The sequence below is a fragment of the Nelumbo nucifera genome, chromosome 6 (assembly GCF_055504915.1).
Source record: "Nelumbo nucifera cultivar China Antique chromosome 6, China Antique-T2T, whole genome shotgun sequence".
Lineage (NCBI taxonomy): Eukaryota > Viridiplantae > Streptophyta > Magnoliopsida > Proteales > Nelumbonaceae > Nelumbo > Nelumbo nucifera.
Window position 1 is genome coordinate 6,725,422 of NC_142654.1, and position 21,474 is coordinate 6,746,895.

General features: G+C 37.4%; 1 protein-coding gene across 1 annotated transcript; it reads left to right on the forward strand.

Moving 5' to 3' along the window:
• The first annotated feature begins 14,437 nt into the window (after positions 1–14,437).
• Positions 14,438–20,546, forward strand: LOC104604489 (uncharacterized). The gene is made up of 4 exons (XM_010268845.3): positions 14,438–14,882; positions 18,657–18,764; positions 19,058–20,024; positions 20,138–20,546. Exons 1-4 carry the CDS (start codon positions 14,700–14,702, stop codon positions 20,386–20,388), a joined length of 1,509 nt encoding a protein of 502 aa, XP_010267147.1. The 5' UTR covers positions 14,438–14,699; the 3' UTR covers positions 20,389–20,546.
• The last annotated feature ends 928 nt before the right edge of the window (positions 20,547–21,474 follow it).

The following is a 21,474-nucleotide window of genomic DNA, read 5'->3' on the forward strand; positions in this document are numbered from 1 at the left end:
AGACGAGGCCGGCCACTCATATACGCCATCTTTAGGTTGACCCGTTAGTAGGATTGCCCTCGTGCTGAGATCCTTCACATGAAAAGAGTGTGAGAATTCAATGGAAACATGATTACTGATACAAAGTTGATAAATAGAAATTAAGTTCTTTTTCATGGAGGGAACACAAAGGACATTATGTAATGTAATGGTACGAGATGAAGTAGGTATAGTGGTGGAACCGGTGTGGGTGATTTGAAGACCCGAGCCATCGCCGATCATGACGTCATTAGTGCCTTGGTATGGGTTGTGCAGAGAGAGATTACTCAAGTCAGAAGTCACATGGTGAGATGCTCCACTATCTAGCAGCCAGGTAGGAGTAGGGTTGGTGCCAAGAACAGCATGATTGGCACGTGGTTGCCATGGAGTGGATGGGTGAGGTCCTTGGTGGCCTTGTGGATGGGGAGCCGGTGATGGTTGATGGGATACGAGTCGAAACATGGGGCAGCGCTTGGCAGTGTATCCTTGAACACCACAGGCTTGACAACGACCAAGATAAGGCTTGGGTTGGCGTTGATCAGTGGTGGTGGAATGTTGTGGGGAACTGGAAGATGACGAGTTGGGGCACCAATTGTGACGATTCTTCTGTGCCGTTGGATGTGCCGTTGGATTTGCCGTTACCGTCAGCGAAGGAGATAGGAGTCTCACGTGCATTGGCAGCATCTGCAATGGACTTGTATTCATCACCAAGTCCTTCAAGAACCCGATCAACAAGGTCCTCGTCATCAAGCGGTTTACCGAGTAAAGCAAGTTCATCGAATCGAATCTTGATAGCCTGCATATATTCATTAATGGATTTGGAGCCCTTGGTGCATCTTTTCAATTGTTCCTTTAATTGTTTGATGTGGCCACGAGATGGTGTTGCATATGTGGTGGCCAAGGTAGTCCATGCTTCACGTGATGTAGTGGTTCGGGCAATGAGTGGCTGCAGGGGAACAGAAATAGCACCAAGGAGAGCACTAAAGATTAAGCGATCTTGACGTTTCCAAGTGGTATGTGCTGGATTTGGGGTTGAAACATCATTGACGGTGATGGTAGGCGGTGGAGTCGGTTGCGAGCCATCGATAAAGTGATGAAGATCATACCCCTGTAGAAGGGATTGAATTTGAAGACTCCATGTGAGGTAGTTTGTAGAAGAAAGTTTGGTGATGGTGGAAAGATTGATGGTGAGCAAGAGATGTTGAGGATCTTGAGTGTTTTGGATGGTGATGGGATCATTGGTGAAGGAGGAAGACATGTCGGACGCCATTAAAGAAAGAAAAAGGATGAAGGCAAGGTTTTCTAAAAAAAAAGAGGGGAGACGGCCCAAGGATGAAGTTAGGCTCTTGATACCATGTTGAGATTGAGAATACAGAGAGGAAGAAATAATGGCTTAGCTTTCTCTTTGATTACGTGAGAAATATATACATGGGAGTGATTATTGGTTAGTTACCCAAATTACAAAGATAATGGGAAAATTACCTAAAGTTAAGGGATTACAACTAATTACAAGGGATTACAATTAATTATAGAATATATAGAAAATATTTACTGAGATCTTTCCTCTAATAGATACGACAGCGACTAGAGAAGAAATGATCCCTAGAAGAAACCCAAGTGGGAAGAAGCTTCAAAACCCAGAAAAACAGAAGATATAATCTGTTGAACGATGGCAAATCAAGAATGAACAACCAAACTACATAATTTGATTAGAAATTCAGTCCCTTAATTCGATCACTCACTTATTCGGAATGTTTTGCATGGCGAACGGAACTCGGAGCATGATCCAGGCAATCTAGTCGGTGATTTCTTCTCACCATTCAAGTAAACAAGAAAAGGGTAGTTTGGTGATTTTAAAAAAATTAAATTGTTAAATGAGAATCTTTTTTGAGGTTAATTGACGGAACAATAATGGAGGGGACCGTTAAAGTTTAAGGGAGCCTTTATCGTAAATTAAAATACAGGGGGTCTTTGTCACTGATCCTATATAGGGTTCTTATAATTTATTCATTTTTTAAAAATATGATTGAATATGTTTTAATATATTTGATTTTTTTTAATAGGATTGTAAAATTTAACTATTTTATTTTTAATTTTTAAAATGAAATAAAAACAAAACAAAATGATTGACATCATGGGGAGTGGGGATCCCCGTGGGATGGGGTTCACATCCGCCCCCCCCACAGGTTTGCCCCTCCCAAAAACATCCCACGGGTTCACAGCGCGCCGCGTGTCCTCCCACATGCGAATTAGACTCTCTCGTGCAGAGCTAACCCACTTCGCCCAAAAGGTCATCCACAGGAGCAAGGCCTTTGGCCTTTGCAGCAGCAACAAGTGCTAAAGCTGTATTGGGTGTAGAGGGAGGGACAGGTGCAGACTATGAACTATCCTGGGATACAGGTTGCCGTTGAAGCTGCAAGAATGTTAATCCAAACATTATGAGGATTAAAAAGTGTCAAAGATGAAGTTAATCGGATCAGATGAGCCTGCAAGTCAATGAATAAGTGTCAAATATGACTGCATATAAAAACACAGATATGAGAATTGAGAATAAATAGATATGAGAACGAAACTTACCTCCGGTAAATAAATCTGTCGAAATGATCGTCGGCGTCGACCAGCGGAACTCGAAGGGAGCAAGCTCCGGCGGGTTTCAGTTCTGAAAACGGAAGCTCAAAAGCTCAGGTGAGGATGAAATTCGAGAGAGAGAGGAGTGAGAGTCTGAGAGGGGATGACCTTTTGGGCGAAGTGGGTTAGCTCTGCAAGAGAGAGTCTAATTCACGTGTGGGAGGACACGCGGTGCGCTGTGAGTCCGTGGGATGTTTTTGGGGGGCAAACGAGTGTGGGGTGGATGCGAAACCGTGGGGATGGGGTTAACCTTCCCCCCACTAGTGGGGATAGGGATGGGGAGTGGCTTCCATTCCTTCTCTACCCTATTGTCATTCTTAGATAATGGAAGGAATAAAATTACCAAAATACCCACACATTTTTTTAATTTCCTTTTTTCACCCATTTTCTCTTATATCCTAACTAACCCAAAAAAACCTCCATTGTTGTGGTTCAATCACTTCTACCTTGGACCATCTGCCAAAGGGTCATAGTGTGGAATACTGAATACCCAATTTAATTATGTTTGGTCCATAGGAATCCAACACCTTTAATGCTTTTGTTGTAATCCACAAATCGGGATCACTGATTGACAAATCTAGTGAATGTTTTAGAGAGCCCAATTGTTGGAGCCACAACCATAGAAGCCATAGGTGATTGAGACTTTGCTAACACAATGAATTTCTAGGCGGAGATGTAGAGGAAATGATTACTTTGATTTTAGAAAACTGACCAAATTATAAATTGTTTAAATAAATAAGAAAATGGTAGTTTGTGAATTTAAAAATCTTTGAACAGCCAAATGAGAATATTTTTTTGAAGTCAAATGACCGAATCCTAATGAAGGGGGTGTTTATTGCAAAGTGAAAGTTCAGAGGGTCTTTGTCACAAATGAAAGTTTAGGGAGGGGGTTAATTATCACTGACCCCATAATACAAGGGAGTGTTTATGATTTACCGTACAAGCTTTATATAATGACATATAATGCCTACATATACAATTATATTACATATATACATATATAAAGCAATTGTATTTAATTAGACTTAGATTTTAATCAAATCCAATGGTGTAAAATTTATCTTGGAGTTGATTATTAATCAGATCCAATTTATAATATATATAAATTTTGGATAAACAAATTGGATAAGAGTTATTAGCTCTAGTATTTGGAGAGGTCACCCCTTATAGTTTGATTGATCAATCAACCCCATGTTGTTTCATGTATTTACTAGAGGCTATTATATTGTTTGCATCTTACTAAGATATCCCTTATAGTTTGCAATCGTTATGTATCAATGTTTTTTAGAGAGGAGTATGAATTGATGGTTTTGAATTTTTTTTTTCGGTGAAAATATTGATCATATTCCATAAAAAGCAGAAAGAAACATACAACAAAGACATGCACCAAATAAATAGGCTCCCAAACTAGCAGAAACAAACAAAGAAAAGAAAAAAATAGAAAAAAACACACTACTCTACTAAGGCCGATTACAGAAGGCCAAGTCCATGTTTACTACATTAGAAAGACAAAAAGGACTTGCAGAACTGGATTTAAAAATCCCTGAATAACCACATTTGGCCGCCATATGTGCTGCTTAGTTTGCTTCCCTCGGATAGAATTGAATCTTGTATTTCCTTCTATAGATGATTGTTTGAATATCCTTGCAACAAAAGAGGATATCCAGATCTTCATAACCTTCTCTGGTATTGATCGTTTTAACAAGAAAATCACAGTCTGATTCAAAACACAGATTTGAAAGATTCATCCTATCTGCAAAAGAGACTGCCTCTAGAAGGGCTTGAGCTTCTGCTTTGAGAGGCGAAGAAGCTTTACTTGGACCAAATCCTGCACCCTAGCAATAACCCTGATAGTCTCTAATTATGAAGCCAAAAGATGCCTGTTCAATTGCCTCCAAAAAATGACCATCAACATTGATTTTCATACTCCCTTGACTTGGTGGTAACCAAAAAGGAGTCTTCTTGAGCTTACTAGTCTTGGAAGAGCTTTCTAATCTCTGCTGCCAGAGATGATATCTCTCTACTATTGACCTGCAAATAAAGGAGATAACTACAAGGGGATTTGAATTTTCATTTTCAAAATAACACGTATTTCTATCCTACAAATTCCCCATAACACTAAAGCAATTTCAATTAATTTGTCCTGATGGGTCTTTCCTAACTGAAGGAAAATATTCATTAACCACTCTTTGAAATCGAAAAAATTTTGGCCATAATTTGGGTTGATGCCACAGCCCAACCCCAACCAAATGCATCTTGACTTATCACACAGTAACAAAGCATGTAGAATTGACTCTGGGTCTTTTCCACATCTTTCGCAAGTACTAGAGATTTCTAATCCTCTTTTTACAATATTTTCTTTGACTACTATTCCATTGACATAGCATCTCCAAAGGACGTGTTTGATTTTGGGTTCAATTGGGAGACCCTAAACAAGTTTCCAAAATTTTTTATTCTCATCTTGTATTGAGTCTTCATTATATTTTTTATTTTCTTCTTGTATTTGTTTTGCTAGGAAGTAAGCAGACCTCACTGAGAATTTTCCATTCTTACTCCCTAGCCAAATTAATTTATCATCCCATGGATTTGAGGGAATCTCCATTTCTGTGATTTTTTGGGTAAATGCAGGGGGAATACAAGAATTTACTTTTTCAGTGTTTCAGCTTCTATTATCTTGATTGATTAATTCTACCAATCTAAGGTTCTCACTATTTTCTTGCCTTGGCCCTATTAATTTGAATCCATTTATATTTGGAATCCATGGGTCATCCCAAACTTTAATACTAGTTCCACTACCCACTTTCCAACAGATACTCTTTTCTAGAATTTTCCTTCATTCCAAAATACACCTCCACCCCCATAAAGGTTGGCTTCTAAGCTTTGCATGGGTAAAATGGTGCTCAAGATAATATTTTGCTTTTAAAACTCTTGTCCATAAGCTTGTGGTATCAAAACAAAATCTTCATACTAATTTGGCAAGCAGAGCAAGGTTAAAAGCCCTAGGATCTCTGAATCCTAAGCCCCCATTTGTTTTGTTTTTACAGATTTGATTCCATTTTACCCATCTTATTTTTCTTTTATCTTCCTTATCTCCCCACCAAAAGGATTTTTAGCTTTTTGCTAAGGAGTTGCATATGCTTTTGGGGAATAGGAAGCAAGACATGCAATAGATTGGGATAGCCGTACTCAAGACTGATTTTACAAAGACCTCTTTTCCTGCTTGAGATAGCAGAGATCCCCTCTAGCCTTTTGCTTTATTTGAGACCCTCTCAGCAATATGCTCAAAAATATGATTCTTTTTCCTACTTACAAGAGGATAAGATCCCAAATATATAGATAATTTGTTCACTTTTTTAATTTTTAAAACATTTGAGATCATCTTTTTCAATTTGGGGTACATGTTATTGCTATAGAACACCTTAGATTTTTGGTAATTCACCTGTTGTCTAGTGGCTCTCTCAAAGAGGTCGATAGCTTCCAACAGAGTGCTAGCCTCCTTAAAATTTGCTTTTAAGAAAAAAAAGAGTTGTCATCTGCAAAAAAAACAAATGAGATATTGTTGGAGTTAATTTGCAGATTTTGATGCCAGAGAATTATTTTTGGGTCACTTTTTGTTTAATAATTGATGAAAAGACTTCTGAGCACAAGAGAAAGAGATAAGGGGACAGAGGATCCCCCTGTCTTAATCCCCTTTGAGGGTGAATTTTCTTTGAGGGGAAGCCATTTATTAATAACTGGTAAGTAACTGTGGACATACAACTCATGATCCAAGACCTGAACTTATCCCCAAAGCCCATTTTCTCCATGGTTTTTCTCAGAAAATCCCATTCCACACTGTCATAAGCTTTACTCATGTTCAGTTTAATTGCCATGAAACCAAATTTTCCTTTTGTGTGAGTCATGTAATGTATTACTTCATGAGCAATTAAAATATTGTCAAAGATGGCTCTCTCAGGGATGAAAGAACTTTGGTTTTCTGAGATGATCTTCTTTAGAATTGGTTTCATCATATTTACTAAGATTTTTGCAATTATCTTGTAAATAGTATTACAGAGACTAATTGGTTTGAAATGGGATGCATTTTCTGGATTTTTAATTTTATGGATTAGGGCTATAAAAGTTGTGTTGAGACTTCTACTCATCTCACCTGTGTTAAAGAACCTTCTTACATCCCTTACCACATCCTCCTTCACCAATTCCCAAAAAGATTGGAAGAAGAGATTTGGAATCCCATCCGACTCCGAAGCTTTCCTAGGGGCCATTTGAAACAAGGCTTCTTTAATTTCTTCTTCTGATACCTCATTCTCTAGGCTTTCATTGGTTTCTTCATTTATTACCGGTTGGATTCCCTGCATGGCTATTTCAATTTCTGTGGGGCAAGAAGATGTATAAATTTGTTGGAAATGATTTGATATTTTCTTGTCCCTCAAACCACTCTCCAGACTCATTTTTCAGCTTTAAAATCATATTTTTTGCTCTCCTTCTAATTGTTTGGTTATGGAAAAACCTTGTATTCTTGTCCCCAAAATTAATCCAGTTTACTCTAGTTTTCTGGGCCCACATGATTTCTTCTCTTTTTATCCATTCATCTAGATTTTTTTTTTCAAGTTGATTGATCTTTTCTTGATCATAAATTGACCCTTTCTTTTCTCTCTCCCTATTAAGCTCTCATCTGAGTCTTTCAAGCCACTATTGCACCTTCCCAAAATCTTTTTTGTTCCAATTCCTCAGAATCCTACTTAATTCTCTACATTTTTTTAGAACAATAAAATCAACATTGTTGCTTTACTTTTCAGTCCAAGCTTCCTTAATAACCTCTGCACAGTTTTTGTGGGTATGTCACATTTCTTCAAACCTGAATGGTTGGTTATCTAGGCATATTGAAAGGTGATCAGAACCATGTCTAATTTTTCTTGTATATTTGCTTCTTTGTCCCTTTTATTATTCCAGGTATATTTCGGCCCTGAACTCAGAATTTCTTCTAAACCCCAGTCATGCATGATAGCTCTGTTTCTCCTCACTTCACCAACCCTAATTACTTTACCCCCTACTTTATCATCCAGGTTAAACAACATATTAAAATCACCAATACAACACCAAGATCCCCTTGTTCTTTCAGCTAAGAAATTTATTTTTTCAATGAATCGCATTCTTTTGCTCCTGTTTGGCTCTCCATATATGAAAGTACAGTTCCAATCTTTATTATTGCTCTCTTCAGATATTTTGGTGTAAATTAGGTTTTTATCTTCTGCTAAAACTTGGATACTCAAACTCTCATCCTAGAAAAGAGCTAGACCTCTTGCTAACCCCCTAGCATCAACACCCTAGCAGTTCCAATTCTTCTAGTATTTAAACTACTTCCTACAATCTAAAAGTTTGCATTTAGTTTCACAAAGGAATATAATTTGAGCTTTGTTTTTTCTTTGGGCCTCTTTTGCTGATTGAACTGTCGAGGGGGAACCCACTCCCTGGCAGTTCCAACAGAGGACTTTTATTTCCATAGAGGGAGTTGTTTTGGGTCAACTCCCATAAGCCCAAGTAATTCCATATTTATTGAGCAATTAGCTATTGAGAATTTTTTAAAATTCTTAAGATTTTTTATGTTCTTTTCTCTTATTTTTGTTTTTAAATTTTTTTTCCAATGATAGGAGGAAATTTTTCTGTTCTCAGCTCCATTAATTCCTTCTCTTCTATTCTCAGCTTTATTGTTTCTGCCAATTTTCTTTTTATTTTGTCTTTGTAAAAAAATCTTTGAGTTTATTCTCCACAGTCTACTTTTTTTTTTCATATATCTTCCTTCTTTGTGCTCATTTCATTATTGTATTTTCTTTCCAAAACATGTTCTCCTATTCTCAGTTTTTCTTTTTTCTTCCTCTTACATTTGCAAATGACAAACTATCTACTGATTGATCATCATGGTAACATAAATATAGCTCGTCATCTATTCTCTGGGTTCAACATACCTGTTCACAGTTCGCCGTCCAGCTCCAGTTTGTTGTCATTGGTGTTTGCTGCTCGATATCTCTCTTGAAGTAGCTAAGGATCTCCCCTTCTATGCCTTCCAGACCATGTTCTTCGTTCTCTTTGTCTCTCTTCCTGTGTTTTGCTCCCTCTTCTTCGTTTTCATCCAGATTCGGCTGTCAACTCCTCTTTTCTCTACAGGTTTCTTCGACTAGATGAGAGACTAAGGCGTTCTCCTCTTTTTTTTATTCGGGTTTGGATCTGGATTACTCGGGTCATGCTTTTTTCCCATACCCACCACGTCATCCCATATCTCTTGACTTATTAAACTTCGGTTGTCTGCTTCTGCAAGTAGTTCTCCAGTCTCACACGCAATCTCTGGCTCACCTTTTGTTAACTCTCTCGAATAGGAAACCTGCATTTCTCCCTTCTTTACGCCAACATCTTCCCTTGTTCCCATATCAGGTAATACGTGTAAGGAAAGACATGTCTTTCCTTTTCTGTTGATTTCAGGAGTGCAGTCCATCTTGTTTCTTGCAAAGTTTCCTGGAAGGGAAAAACTTACTCGATCGGGATTGAAGTTTCTACTCTTCCATGCTTCCTCACATTTGCTTGAGCTTCCTCGCCGGAAATAGGTTGCCAGAGACAGTAGAGCGTTGAGATTCCGACGAACTCCTTCCATGATTTCCATCCCCTCTTATTTCCATCACCCTCAACTGCCAAGCTGGTTTCAGGAGTCTCTTGCTTGGTTTCATCAAAGTTGCCTCTTTATCATGAGCTTCTTCCTGCTGGATCTTCATCTCTGTTTTTTTTTTCTCTTTTTGATCTTTCCTCTTCTTTTCAAGATTTAGGAACTGATCATCTTCCTGCCCAACTCCAACTCTCAACCAAGGGCCGTAGCTGGTGAAAGACCTTTGACGCCTCCAGGCTTTGTTCACCGATATTTGCAATTAGCATTTTGATTGATTTGGTATTATCCAATTTTTCAGAGCACCCCTTTTCCATATGTCCAAGCCTACCACATCTGTAGCAAAAGGTTGGCAGATTCTCATATTGGAAAGGAAACCATTTCTTCTTTCCATCTTCCAGAGTTTAGCACCCAACACTAGTGGTTTCCTGATATCAACCTTCACCCTAACCCTCAGCCCCATATTCCACTCTTCTTTCTTTTTCTTCCTCTTGTCTTCTTCAGGCCTTGTTTTTAGTACCTCCCCCGCTTCCTACGCCAACAATGCTCCAATTTCCTTGGTTCTGTATCCTATAGGGATGTCCAGTTTCCTTGATTCTTACCCATAGATGTCATTTGGGTATTCTTTCAAGAGGAGACGATATTCTTTCACCACCCATGGTTCATCCTTCAACACATTTTTCCTGTCTTTTTCTCTGGTAAAGAAAATCCACAGTAAGTTCTCACTAGCTCTTTCAAACAGGGTCTCTCCCTTAAGCCACTGCCAAATATTCTTAATTTGCTCTATAACACCTGAAACGTTTAGTGGTTTATCTTAGAGCACCCTTGCATGTAAACCACTTCTTTTCTTTGAGTTTTTTATTAGTGTTTTAGCATGCTCTTCCACATCTTCAACTTCCTTAATCTCCATTTCTGTCTCCTTCCAATCAGATTCGTTCCAGAGAGTGAAAAAACTAAAACCACTACTAATGGAATCAGAGAAACTCAATCTCTTGCTCACCTTCGGAGTTTTGTTCAATCTCTAACGCCTGTTTAACTAAATTAATCAAAAGAAAAAAATGTTAATTAGCTCTAGTATTTGGAGTATGAATTGAGACCTATTAAGGATATTTTTGAAATAAAAAACCCTAGGCCTATTTCCATACGCATTTCCTACACCTGATCATTCTCAATTCCCAAATGAAAATGCAAACACTTCTTCATCGAAGATCAATTAAGTAAAACAGTTGTAAACTATATTGGTGTTTTGCAAGATGTAAATTATAAGGTAGTCATTTTTAAGAATATAAGGTAGGTTTTGATAAATAGATGAAACTATAGGGATCTGTAAGTAAATGACCCCATAAAAATGCAAGATTACGCGCCCTGGATGGAGATGTATGAGGCGATTTCATTCATTGGTTTATAACTCGATTCGGTTAATGGACAATTTTAACTTTGACCGACGGCCATTTGAAGAGAAAAATAGAAAAATTGAATAGTCTATTCTGCCCCTTTTTTGAATGAGGCTGAATGCGAGTAAAAACACAATCGCTCAACTGAATTGCAATGAAGACAGGCTTCCTTTCCCATGTTCATGTTCTCACCGGTTTTGATATCTTTGTATTCTAAATGAAGTGAGGTATCTAATGCGACATTCCTATTTGAATAAACTAGTGAATGATCCCTTATTAAGTATGGGGAATCAGTAACGTTAAATTTATATTTTTTAATATTTTAAATAATTATTAAAATTTTAAGAAGTATTTATTTAAAAAAATAGCTTTCTAATATTTATTAGAATATAGATTGAAAATGGATTAAAAGTGATTGTGCATAACCACTTTTGCATTTTCTGCATTTTTTTTATTGAATGGATTGAAAATGGTGGTAGTGGATTATGGGCTTTAGCAACTTCTCAGAAAATGCCACGTATCTAACTTTCCAAACAAATGAAAAAGTCATGTGTCTGAATGGTGGGGAGCTGTAGCCCGATAGTGGGTTGTGGGATTTAGTAGGAATTTTTCAGAAATTGACACGTGTCTAACTTTCTAGAAAATGAGAAGGCCACTTGTCTGAATGGTGGTAGTGGGTTATGGGCTTTAATATCAACTTTTCAGAAAATGCTATGTGTTTAAATTTGAAAAAGCCACGTATCTGAATGATGAGGACTGTAGCCTGAAAGCCTTCTTTTAATATTTGGGTGCACTTTCAATGGCAAGATCGAGTTGGCAGTGAGCCTCGTTAGGGAATTTTTAGTATCTGTGGAAAAAGCTAATTCTAGAACAATTGTAGGTTTAATCCCCATGTTTTCTCCGATTGGTCATCTTGATCTTACTCGTTCTATTCATGGACTTGCTATAAAATCTGGTGTCAATTTAAATGCTTCTGTTCCTACTGCCCTCGCAACTGTTTATAATAGTGAATGAAGTTGAATTTGCATTCAGCAAGGCAACTTTTTAATGAGACTCCAAACAAAAGCCTGACATCTTGCAATGTCATGATATTTAGTTATGCTTAAAACAGGCTGACAGATATTTCTCTTAAACTCAATACAATTTTTCAAAATGTCCAAAACTCACCATGTCAGTGAGATTTTATTTTCCAAAACTCAACCATCTGTTAAAACACCATTAAAGTTCATTGACCCAAGTTGTCCATGTCAACCTAAATGCAAGTTTCATGACCAAACTGCCACTGAATCGTGAATTAGCTTGTTAACGCTCATCGAGAGTCTTTCTTGCTTCAACGTCCAGAGTGTTCTTGCTCTGAACGTCCAATGAACCTCTAACCAGGTATTTAACCTTTATTATTATTTTTTTCATTTTTACTTAATTAGGGCACTCGAAGAAATCTGATTTTACTGCACTCGTTATTACTTGGAGAATCTGATTCTGCACTCGTTTTTAGACTTTCTGTACCTCAATCCATGGCTGTGAATACAATGAGTAAATAGATTTTTTTAGACTTCAAAGTAAATAGTTATTTTTAGACTTCTCACGAGACCATAAATTTCTATCTTTGAAAGGTATCTTGAGATGGACTTCTGTTCTGACTGTTCTTCTTCTCAGGCGAAGGGAGAAGCAGTGACAATGGTGAGAAGTTGCGGCAATGGATTTTCTCTTTCGTTCAGACAAGGTTTTGGGTTGAAGAATGGCGAGGGTGTGCTTTTGGTTCCGTTCTGACTATTCTTCTTAGATGATGGGAGCAGCAGCGACAATGGTTATTCATGTTCTCAAACGGGGGAAGAAGCAACGTCAAATGCTGGTTTTCTCTTTCACAAATGGTTATAGTCCTCTTCATCCTAATTGGCATTATCTTAGCCAACATTTTCATTTCTTTTCTTCCTTTACTGAAATAAAGTGGATTAGATTCTTCGGTTACTCTATTGTGAAAATGTAAAAGTTCAAATTCCCTCTCTATGGTTCCTTCTTTGTTTTTGTCTTGGCTTAGAGGTAACCCAGGAGAGAAAGAGAGAACATAGAGACTTTGAACTCTTTGAAGTCTGGTTCCCAACAATCTATGCTGGAGCCGAAGAAAGCCATTTCTGGTCTACCAAGTCAGAAGACGAACAAGTGATGGAAGCCTCTAAACCCAGCAACTCGGCTCGACTGGTTGGTTTGACCGGTTTTTCTTTACCACCGGTCGGTTTTGGGTTGTAAAGATGAGTAAATTGATAATTCGGTTCGGTTTTCAGTTTTCACACATGAATATTGAAACCGAACTGAGTTATCTATAAATATATTCTCACTGAAATATTATATATAATATGTATATTTCAGTTATATATATACATTTTGGCTTTAAATATATATATATATATATATATATATATATATTTCTAAAATGTATATTTCAGTTTTAAATATATTTCCAGAAAATATATTCTGAAATGCTATATATAAGATGTATATTTACGAAATACATATATTTAAAGCTGAAATATATATTTCGAAAATGCATATATTTAAGCCAAAACCGATCCAAGTCGACCAGGTCGGTTTCGCTTAATAGAGGGTCAGTTTTGGTTTAATCTTTAGGTAACCCGATCAGGTCGAATTGGTTGAAAAAAAACTAGTAAACTGACCCAACCCAACCCGTAAACAGCCCTAACAACTACAAGAAATTCAGATTCATCTATCCGGCAATCAATAGAACAAAACCCCTATGATCAGTTCATAACTACTTCAAGAAAAGTCATCTATTCATCTTCAGGTGGTCCGACCTGTTACTAGTGGCGGAAGACCGAAAGCAATTATCTCAGATCTCACAAATACAATCACGTCGGGGATCTCTCTGACCACGAATTTGGAAGAATAAACAACCAAATCTTTAATAAAAATAACAATAAAAAAATCAAAGAAACATTTCTCTCTCTTTGCTTCTCCTTCTATAAGAACACGATGAAAAAGAAAGAAGAAGAGGAGGAAGGGAACAAGAAAATGAGAGAAAATAAAACGAATGACCAGCCAATGGATCATGGACCCAGGAAGAACTGAACGGGAGTTGTAGTTTTGGAGATCGAGAGTTGCAACATTCTCCTGCGCCATTAGTGAGCAAGAGAGCGAGCGTACAGGAGAACAAAGAGGGGTAATTTCAGGATAATGCAAAATGGGTCGAAAATAAAAAGGGGTAAAATAGTAAATTAATGACGTTCATTAGTCAAGTTATCGTTATCTCAATGACATGGTGAGTTTTAAAGGTTTTGAAAAGTTATAGTGAATTTAAAAGAATTCGTAAAAAATGATGACGGGTTTTAGACAAATTCCCTAAAAAAAGGCTATAAATTTTTGCCACTGGGCAATTACATGAGCAGGGAGAATTTGGGTTCTGGGTTTATACAAAACATTCCTTAAACTGGTTCAGGTAGTGGTGTAGCTTCCAATTAAAATGTTTGAGGGATTCTCTGATTCCTTCAACAACCACTTTATCTTGTGAAAAAGGAGATCACATTTGCCGAAGGACAAACCCGAAACCCCCAGTAAAACACTGGCGTGTTCAATAATCACTGGAGGGAGGGTGTCGGGTATGTACTGCGACGAGGGAGAGACCGTAAGGTTTGTTGCCCATCCCTGAATCCCTGATCCAATCCCATGCCCTTTTCTAAGTGAAAATATAAAGTATAAAAGCCTTTTGTCGGAAAGAACAATAAGGGCTGTTTTAGTTAATATGATAAAAGTATAGGGGTGCCTTAGTATATGATCATTAAATTTTTAAAAGCTATGACACAGCCCGCCTCCACAATTGGGTAGTCATACAAGCTTCGTCTCGTTTTGGAGCCTGCACTCCGCAGAGAAATTCAAATACTGAGAAGTGAGAACTGAGGGAGGACCTATAACGCAGCCCGCCTCCACAATTTGTGTAGTCATACAGCTTGGTTCTCTTTAACGTCGTTCAATTTCCATCCTCCTCTCTGTGAAGCAAAATGCCAAAGAATAATACCAAATCTAGGTCATCGAGGAAACCACTGATGGACGTCTCCAATGTTGGGAGGCTTTTGGAGCCAGCCAACAAGAGAAGTTCTCAACGCCAAGGAAAGGTCGAGGACGACGACGCTCTTGATCGTCTTCTCCTCGCCCATTCTGGTCTCTCTAATCTCATCCAACAGGTAACAATATATTCATTTTTTTCACATTTCAAGAAATTAAATCGAAAGTTGGCATGCATACATCCATTTGAGATTCAAAAGATCCTAGCGTCTGTAATATTTCTTGATATCTTTTCCACCGTCCGGATTTTTGGAAAGGATTCCCTTTGTTATTGTTATTTTTCTTTTTAATTTTAACACCCTCTCGACATTTGGTCCATTTAGTTAGAGACAGCGTGATTTTGTTAAAATTTCACCAGAAGGGCCTTCAAAAAAAAAAAAAATCACCAGAAGGTGGTTATACGTCTCTTGAATTCACCATACTCCTTCTTTACGCATCGAGTCAGGCCCGTGCTGTATCTTTTGATTCTTCAAATTTTGAATAAGTTGATCCCTGACTTCACTGAAGTGCAAAGTTATCCGTTATCTTTTTTCACCGTTGAGTTTCTTTGCGCTGTTAGCACAATAGTTTCATCTTGAATTTCGGATTGGTAAATTGATGTGCAGTTTTTGGTGGCTTAGGGTTTTAATGATTATTTATAATTCCCTTTATTTATTTTTACATTTTTGTCTGGGGAACCAAGCTTTCATTGGTCTACGTAGATTGAAGATAAAACCAAAAAAAACATATGGAATTTGGATATAGCCAATGGAACAAGGTCAGCAAGAAAGGAAAATAAAGCAAGATGCATACCGAATTACCGATATTTATATTGGAAACCATTTGATATGAAGATAAATACCAGCACAAATTCTGAATTTCTACACCATAAGACAACAGAAGTATAGCTTTCATACCTACTTACCTAGACGATACAATCATCATCATCATCACAAAATGACCTACTGGGTAATAGAACCTACTCCTGTGAGACAGATGTTCCAAGCCAAACTGGGTTGTAAAGCACCTCAAAATCTGTCTTTTAAAAAACAAAGAAAAAACTTCTGCACCTATCAAGAAGGTTCAAGAAAATTGTAGCCAATCCTTCTAATCCACTTCTCTTCTAACAACAGCATAACGCTCTGTACCTCCAATGCCAGCAAATGTAAGATTGATTGATTACTCAAATCACAATATGCAAATGGTGAAATAAAATTAAAAGGAAGCCTCCCGGATCCAGTATACACACAACACACCCTAATACTATTGACTTTTAACAGCTTTGTACTTTTATTTATTTATATCTAATTTCCTCTTTACAATGAGTCTAAAGCATCTGAAGTTCTGAAAAAATGTATACTTACTTTATCAGTTTTATGCTTTTCACATCTATGGTAAGGCATTTTATCTTTTTCCACATTTTCTTACATCTTAGCCACACACACACACACACATTTTCACCCAAGATTACTGCTGCTTTTGATTCTCAGATACTGTTATTAGTTGGCTTGTTCTGTTACCATGGTAGATACAGTTAATATTAGCCTCTATTTTGATAAATTCATTTTGTGTTTCTATAAGTGATAGCTCATTCCATGGTAGAGTCAGTTCTGCGAGAATTATGTACAATATTTCCAGGAAAAATCAAAACTAATCTACCAGACCTGGAGTGTGCTTTTTGTAACGAGCATAGGGTATATGTGAATCATTTGTTCCTATTCTGCAACTTCTCTTATAAAGTTTGGAACCATTTTAGAAAATCTGTTCCAGTTGATGGGTGTTTTCCTGCTTCAGTGAAGACCATGCTAACTGGGTGGTGGGTGCACGAAATGCCCAAGAAAGGGAGAGTTTGTTGGGATGTGGTGCCTCTAGAAGTTTTGTGGGCAATCTGGTCTGAAAGGAATTGTGGAATTTTTGAGCAGAAACCTAACCTGGAGGAGGTGGTTATCAATTGTGCAATTAATATGTTGAGAGTTTGGTTGTCTATTCATTCATGTTTCAGTTCTGATGACTTCCCTTCCTCTTTTTTGAATACAGATTTTTTGGGGGTCCTTAAAGGAATGTTGTTGTATAGAAACTACTTGCACGGAGGACCATACATGTATGGTTTTTTTCCCAGTTAATACAATATAATTTACCTTTCTCAAAAAAAAAAAAATCAAAACTATATATTTCTACTTAGCATTTTTAGACAACATATCATGAGAAAGGAGGCATCTAATATAATCCAACCACTTGGTCCCTTACTCAAAACCCCTTTCTTTAAGGAATAACAGTTCTGTAAACATTTACTCCTATTCACCCCCAATATGGCCAAAGAACCAACTAATCATTTGCTGACACCCTTTAGCTTTGTAAAATATCTTATTTGCCAAGTCCTTTCTCCTAACTATTCATCTGGATGACAACCACTTGAAAAAGTCTCTTTCCACCTCCAATCTTCAAATGTCCAAAGAGAACATTAATGTTAACCCTTGAAATAATGCTAAAACCTTAGCTCTAATTTCCATTCTAACACTGGCTGAGCTTGGACATACATGAAGAACCTCCTCATCTTTGTTTCTGAACACCTTAAACTCCTGAATTTTGGGTTCCTCAAATAACAACCATCAAAGTTTAATTTGACAGTTCAAGGAGATGGAAGAAGCCAATTTTGCATATGAATACTTCTTCTAGAAGATGATCTAGAGACCTTATACCATGCACTTAAAATAGCATCCATCACAAATCTGCAAAGTGCAAACTCTTCTCTTGTGAATATCCAATTGGCCATCTTAGTGTGTATGATACTTATCAATTTTTTGGTTGTGATTCTTTTGTTGAAAGACCCTTAAGATTCTTTTCTCCCAAAAATCCCATAACAAATCTGCCTGTGTGCATCTCTATATCTTCTTCCCTTTTTTGTTGGAGGAGAGGAAAAGGTCAAATCAAATATTGTTGAGATATTAGCTAGAACCTGCTACCTAGAACCAAAGAGAGGAAAAAAGTATTCATAAATCTTAGTATCAACTGACCAAGAAATAATAATGTCATAAGCAGATTCTTCCTCCGAATTGCAAGAAATCACACATTGGGTGCATAGGTAACAAATGGGGAGCCTAAATTGGCACTTGCTACTGGTCATAATCTTCAAATGCAACACCTAGTAAAAACTCTAATCTTAGAAATAGGCCCTAATGAAATAGGTTAAAGAGGAAACCTCATGGGCAAAGGTGGGACAAGAATAAAAAAAGAGACAGAAGAGAAAACCCCGTGAGATTCAGATAGTCAAATCCTTTTTTCAGTTTTTTCTTGGCATGAAGGATGAAGAAAAGCACCAGAAAGACAACTCCATATAGACATATGCCTTTATTTATCACTTACATGGTCATATGCTTTTTCCAAATCCAATTTATAAAGTACTCTCTTCTGACCTTTTTAGACTTCCCACACTGATTAGCAATGAAGATGTGGTTCAGGTTCCATGATTTCTACAAGTTGACATCCTGGATGTTTGAACTTGGCACTTGTACCAAAGTAAAACATCCTTAAGCTGGGTCATTCTGCAGTTCCCTGCAAAAACTGCTATTTCTGGTTAAGATCACAAGCAAAGCAACGTGTATCCTTGTGCAACTAAACTGCATGTTACAGTTTCAATCATCAAAAGGTAGTACTATCATTTTCATTTCTATTGTGGAATATCTCAAGCTTAATTTGGTAAGCCTATAAAATTACTTTTTGATTCTGTGTTTGTAATACCTTGTCTCCCAAGGCCTACTATCATGTTTATGCAATGTGGTTTATATCACATTTGTAGAATTCATGCCATGGAAAAAGTGAACAAAGTTGGAGGTTTTTTATTACACTTATTAATTTCTTTACAATGCAAACCATGGATGCATTTATTTCAATTTTCCATTCCCTTTATTTTGCAGATTGATGAATTGGTTGTGCAAGCATTCAAACTTAAATTGACTATCAAGGAGCGAGGAGAAATTGAATCTTTTACCCATGTCCTGTCCGATGTGTGTTCTTCTTTAAAGGTTGTTCTACTAACTGATTTTAGTAGTATAGTAATTGTATATTCTTTATGATCTTGATTCAATAAGAAGCTCTTCACATGAGGAGGCCCTTTTTATGAGTTGATTGGTGCTATATGGGGCAAATTGCAATGGAAGGTTGGGTATGTTGATGTCAAGTACATTCCAATCCGATATTAAAAATGTTTCTCATCATGTGGAGGCGCCCTTATTGAATCAAAATCTTATATTTTTATTGCAGAACTGAAGTAATGTGCTTTGTTTGTCCACTTTTTTTTTGTATTTTGTAAATCCAGTCATGGGTTCCAAGATTCCAAAAGGTTCTTTCCAGTTCATCAGTTGAGTTTGAAAATAAGACAGCACAACCTTTAGCAAGTAAAGTGATTGTTGATGCAAGTGCTGCAAGTAAAGAAATAAGCAATGTTGTTGACAGTCCCAAACAACCTGAAGTTGACTCCCTTGTCTCTCCATCACCTCTTGTTTCTTGGCGTGCTGACTGTACTGTTGAGAGAGGAAAACAATTATTTCTTCTTACACCATTACCTAGATCAAAAGCTTTATCTTCCAAAAGTCAAGGCACATCTACATTGGTATTTAAAAGAATTACCCATACGGATCCCCCTCCTAATACTACTATTGGCTCACCTTCATTACTGACCACTTCTAAAAATATGAATGACGATTTTCTGGAAGAATTAGAGTTAAAGCCACTACCAAATAAAAGTTCTAATTCTCATACTACCCAGATAGAAAATTCTCTTGCATGTGGGTCCATTTCTCCACCAAGATTCTCAAAAAAAGACCAGTCTATGTTTCTAATGACCCCATGCTTAAAAATGTCACCTCCACAGTCTTGTGTGTTGCTTGAACCAATATCCAGATCCTCTTACCAGAACAATGATGAAATTTCTAATACCCCATTTGTTGTTGGAATCGGAAACTCTACTGGGTCCCAGATCTCTGAACTATCGAGCAGCAAAGTCTCAGAGGATTTGGCATTAAAGTATCCTGAACTTTTTGGGCCACATCCACCTCATAAATGGGGAATTGGAAGGAAAGAAATAGAAGCATCCCCGGGTTGGTTTTTATCACCTCCAAAAACTTGTGTGTTAATGGAGCCACCCAAAGAGAAATTACAAATGGATCCAGCTGCTAACAGAGACTCATCCAATGTCATGCTTAGTGAGCAAACAAATCCAAAAGCTGAAAGGGAGAAAGACGTGTATGGGCAGTGTTCCTTAGCCAGAGTACCATGTAATAAAGGTATTATCAATTTGCTTTTCTTTTTCGTTTTCTTTTTTCAGATTATAATGTATCCTATGAAGTCTGAACAACGGGCATACTTGAATTTATCACTCCTGTTTTCATACTTCCAGAACTTTGTTCAAAACTAGGGGTGCTAGAAAGCACGCCAATGTGGAAGGAGTCAGAAAGCATCATCCGAACTGGCAAACAACCTGGTGAGAACACTTTGAAAAGGGAACTGTGGACTAAATTTGAAGCTGCGTCCACAAATGCTATGCCTTTGAAGATATCAATTTTCACAGAAACAGGCCGAAAAGGTTTTCTGGATAGACTCGATGAGGTTTCATGTGAAGAGGGAACTCTATTGACCAAAGGCTTGTAATGATATGGTAGACATCGCGCAAGATGCAACTTTTTTATCTGTAAATTGGGATGTTTGGCATGCAAAGTTTTGTTCACGAATTCAGCCCTGCAATTATAATTTCATCTTAACATCCAACTACACAACTCAACTCAACATGAGCTTTTATCATTTTTGTATTATGTGGGAACAGATTCATTATCGAATATAACATGGGCAATCTCAGAATTAGCACCTTCCAGGCTTCCACTTGATTGCCTTCTGATCTCGTTGGTTATTAGGTACAATTGATTGAGAAACGTGGAATCATAGTTCATATGAAGTTTTTTATATTAGACCAATTAAAAAATTCTACAACAATGGAGACTATTCTAAGTTGGTAATATTTGACATTTATCAATCAAAAATGTATTTTTTTTAATTCTAAGATTTTAATCAAATAGTTTCCCGTGCTTAAGAGTTAAGACGGTTCATTTGCTAGAATAAATGTAATATGAATATGATGTTATGAGTCTTATGACCATCAGAGCAAGGGTGATCTCATCTCATGGGATGTTTAAGTAGTCTCTCGTCGCCATAAATCATCAGTGGCATATTGGCATACACTCGAGCTGTGCTTTCCACAACCGTGGGATTTGAGGGAGTGAATGGAGTCGAATTCTTCTCCCAACCGAATTCATGCAGTTGGAATTCAAAAAGACTAGCCCCCCGTGAAACTCAAATCTTCTTAAATTACAAAATTGGACGCTTAAATTTCATAATATTTCAATACCTCTCTACTAAGAAATTGCTCTAAATGGGTGAATTGGAACTGATTAATCCAATTCTGTCCCCAGTTCCATTCCCCCCTTTTTGGGCTTCATGGGGTAGTCCGTCCCCTATCCATAACCATAGTCCATAACCCCTCCAACTTGGGTGAAGCGAGAACCCATCTGTAGTCTCCACTCTCTACAACGAGTCAAAGACCTCCAACTGACCCAGTTGGCACATTCTTTCCGCCTGATTTAAGCAAGAATGCCCCCAAAATATTTTATTCTTGTTCGACATGGAATTGGAAAAGGGGTCAAGCCATTTCAAGTGGTTCACCCAAGCTTGACTCTTAGGGCC